Source organism: Lasioglossum baleicum, unplaced genomic scaffold (genome assembly GCF_051020765.1).
Source record: "Lasioglossum baleicum unplaced genomic scaffold, iyLasBale1 scaffold0034, whole genome shotgun sequence".
NCBI lineage: Eukaryota > Metazoa > Arthropoda > Insecta > Hymenoptera > Halictidae > Lasioglossum > Lasioglossum baleicum.
In genome coordinates, this window is record NW_027469094.1 from 779439 (window position 1) to 783169 (window position 3731).

General features: G+C 40.8%; 1 protein-coding gene across 1 annotated transcript; it reads right to left on the reverse strand.

Moving 5' to 3' along the window:
- Nucleotides 1-1653: 1653 nt before the first annotated feature.
- Nucleotides 1654-3481, reverse strand: LOC143219503 (uncharacterized). Its single transcript, XM_076445449.1, has 3 exons — nucleotides 2255-3481; nucleotides 1776-1945; nucleotides 1654-1711 (listed from the first exon to the last, which is right to left on the reverse strand). Exons 1-3 carry the CDS (start codon nucleotides 3479-3481, stop codon nucleotides 1654-1656), a joined length of 1455 nt encoding a protein of 484 aa, XP_076301564.1.
- Between the last annotated feature and the right edge of the window lie 250 nt (nucleotides 3482-3731).

Below are 3731 nucleotides of genomic sequence, written 5' to 3' on the forward strand. Positions count from 1 at the left end.
ATTTCCTTATCATGTTCGGTGAGGATTATATCATGTCTTTACAGGAAAGAGAGAGAGAGAGACTTTTATTTCTCTTAGGAGCATATGATTGTAGAAGAGGTATTTCTATTGTGAGAATAATAAAGCCGGGGGAACCACCCTGGTCCAGAATTGGTATAGACTTTTTTCTCTTAGGAGTATATGATTGTAGAAGAGGTATCCTCTGATTATTTTCTACCAAGTTAAAAACTGTAAGAGAGAGATTCGATGCAATTATAGCTCTGTTTTATCAAAAACAGAGAGAGGTTTTATTGTAGCGATCTCTCTCTTATGGTTTTACTTCCGCATTTAATCTTGCGTTTTTAATTATGCTTAAAATCTAAACCGCTGTTTTGTGCAGCTGCAAGACGTAATTATCGCGCTGTTTCATAAAACAGTGAGAGAGGTCCTATTGCAACGATCTTTCTCTTATGGTTTTGCATTTCCTTCCTCATTTAATCTCGCGTTTTCTACCGGTGTTTAAAAGGAGGCGGCGGTCAAATGCATTTTCAGTTTGCAATCATGTTGAGTATAATGGTGCCACGAGAGCCACGTTTCGTGGTCGTTGACAAAAATCTGTCATTAAACGAGCTGTTGAGCGTGCTGGTAAGTATCGTGTGTTCATCACTGTGTTATCGTGAAATATATTTTTTCAAACAAAATTTACACTGTACGTTTATCTTACAGACATTTGATACAAACTACGAACGGTGCGAGTTTATTCGCGGTTGGCGATTAAATATGCGTCGCTGTCGCGAGGAGGTGGAGGAGTGGGATGGGGAGTTCGTTACATCAATTGCAACGTTATTTGAGTGGCAAGTATTATTTATTTTTTTACAATACAAGATTAAATATTAAAAATAATGTTTTTTCTTTCAGTGGTCCGGACTGCTAAATAGTTTGCTGCTACATTTCTCTCTCAAAATCTGTGCATACGTGGTTTCTGGGTGTCTTCCTAAATAAATATTTTTTTAATTTATAAAAACATTTCTTAATTAATTTTCTTTTAAAAAATTTTTTTTTTACCTGGTATCCGCACACGTCTATCCCTCTCGGTTGTGGCGTTATTGCGCTAGGGTTAGCTCCGATCGGTACGTTACCACAGTTCGCCCCGTGAACGTATCCGCAGCATCTGGACCAGATGCGGTGCTCATTCATGGGAACGTCGCCATCTTTCCATCGATGCAGCATTATACCACATTCGAAGCATTTGACGAGATCTTCGTCGCACAAGGAGAAAAATCCTGCGGCTGCGAGGTCTTCAGGTTTGACGATGTGTGAATAACGCCATGAACGGAAAGTTTGGAGTCTGTCGCGCTCGAGACGCAAATCAGGTGTGGTGTCCGGTATCTCAATCATTTTTTTTTTTTAAAACGCTGGGTGAAAGAAGTGAGTTACGTTTTTTTATATAATTGTTTAGCCATGCTCGAAATGTTTGCACTTCGCGCAGACAGCAATGGTACGGTTTTGAAGAGCGTTTTGTCCAACAGTGAAGTTTACACGGTACGTGAGCAGTTCGGTACATGGGATCGTGGACTAATACATCGTATTTTGGACATCCTAAATTTTCCAAATTTATCGAGTTTATTTCTAATTTTCGAAGGATGTCTCTCTCGAAACACCCACCTTTGTACGCTACGACGGGATTCGCGTGATCGCGCACAAAATTGCGTATAACATCGAACACGTCGTTCTGTTGATATTTTTCATAGCCGAAATCGATAAATGGAATCCCGTGTACAAAATTGCTTACGTACCGTGCCGACTTTTTGTCAGCATCTGATAAACGATGAAAGTTTATTCCCAAACGAAATTCAGCGAGTTCGAACGAGCCGTCGTAAACATTGATAATGGCTAATTCTTTACATAAAAATTTTCTCTCGACAATGAATCCATCCATGTCAATGATTTGGGTGATTTGAGCCATCTAAATAAAAAAAATGTTTTCTAACCAATGATTGATTTCTGTATAAAAATAAAAATTGTACTTACCGTGAAAAATGGAGCGAAGATCACACGTTCGCTGAATAACGACGACTGTGGGAGAGAGTCATCTATAGTATATATAATACCCCCACCACTATACTTATCGGTGTGAAAATAAATATGGAGGAGATTTTTTTTGTTTATTCGATTAATAAAAAGATGTTTTTCCATTGTTTATTTATTAAAAGATTCATTTTCACATTTATTCGATTAAAATATTGTTAACGGTAGTTTAAATAATTTTTCGCACAATGTTCGTCAATGGATTGTACTCCACGATGCAGTCATGTATCATCAAGCAGTATGCGGTTGTCGAGGGGGCAATGTTGGCTCGACATTCGAATTCGATTCGCACGTCGATCGTGGCATTTTTCAGCGCTTCGTTTTGCCGAGAACAATCGAGAACGATGAATGGACCGTATTTCAGGAAATCTGTGACGTTGAGTAGCGCCTCGCCGTTTCCATAGTATGATTCTTGGAATTTTGTATACATATCGTAGAGCAGCGCGTATTTGTCTTTTTCGAAATCAACATTTAGATCATCGTACGGATAGGTTTCCGAATTCAAGTAGAGCCGAATATTGGCTAATGCGCAATGATCGAAATGCGTAGCTGTTTTCGTTAAATTATTCTTTCGCGCGGTTTGTAAAGCGAATATCACGTATCGCGGTTTTTCCATTTGCGGAGCTGTTTTTATGGCCCATGTGTGCTTCGTAGTCGCCTGGAGCAGAGGATACTCGTACAGTTCCCATGATCGAAAGCTCATATCGATCGGCTTGTCGTTGCCCAGAATACGTAACATCGACAGCTTATTTATTTCATCCAACGTGACGTGTGGCATTCGCCATTGAATTTTGTATAGATCCAGAACGGGTTTCGCATTTTCGGAAGAACTGTACAACGCGTTTGTGTTGGTACGCGAGCGAATTAAAATCAATTCGTGGCGGGCGTTTATTACAACGCGTTTGTAGTCTTCGCAGAAGCCCAATAACATGCTCATAGGTATGCAAAAGTTGAAGTTTATCGCCGCTGTGGTTGTCGCGGTTTTCCTCTGCGCCTCGGTGTTATGCGTCCAGCCCGCGTTGGATAACGCGCTGCTTCTCGTCGTGGACAGGCTCACGTAGTTCTTCAGAGTCGTTGTAGTACCAGGATTTCTGGACCGATCGATTTCAACGCCGTTCAATTCGTAGCGTATTTCCTCGAACATAAACGCAACGGCATTGTTATCGAGAGCCGCCGATTCGATTGTTGATCCCGCTGGTAATTCAAGTTTCCCAGGCAAACTAAGTTTTCCCTCGACGTATAGGAAGCTTCTGCACGGGAGCGTGTACAAGTCTTGCTGTTGAATTGGTATGCGTATCTCATCGTTGTTTTCAAACGTTGTGTTGGCATATGGATTGTATGTGTGCAGCTCGATCTTCGTTATTCGATTGTCGAAGATCGGCGCTTCGGAGATGCTCAAAATGTCCTCGAACATGGTGAAAAACACTTTTTTCCTCTTTCACTTGTTTTTAACAACGAATCCCAAAGATTTCAGATACTCTGCGTTTCTCGCGGTCAGTTTTTTACACTCGTTTGGTTTCTTATGAATTGATGTGTTCTTCTTCAAGGTCGTATTGTTATGAATTAACATTGCTTCGTCGCATGTGTAGTCGTACCGTGATTTCTTCACCGCGAAAATCGATCAAACGTCCGGCTTGGTCCACGATGCGAATCGTTAAATCATC

Bases quoted from the DNA above. Each gene is read 5' to 3' on its own strand.
- LOC143219503 (XM_076445449.1), bottom strand. From the start codon at position 3,481: ATGTTCGAGGACATTTTGAGCATCTCCGAAGCGCCGATCTTCGACAAT. The intron at 1,946-2,254 runs GTGCGAAAAATT...TTTTTTATTTAG, and splicing joins ACAATCCATTGACGAACATT to ATGGCTCAAATCACCCAAAT. The intron at 1,712-1,775 runs GTACGTAAGCAA...AAATATCAACAG, and splicing joins GCTGACAAAAAGTCGGCACG to AACGACGTGTTCGATGTTAT.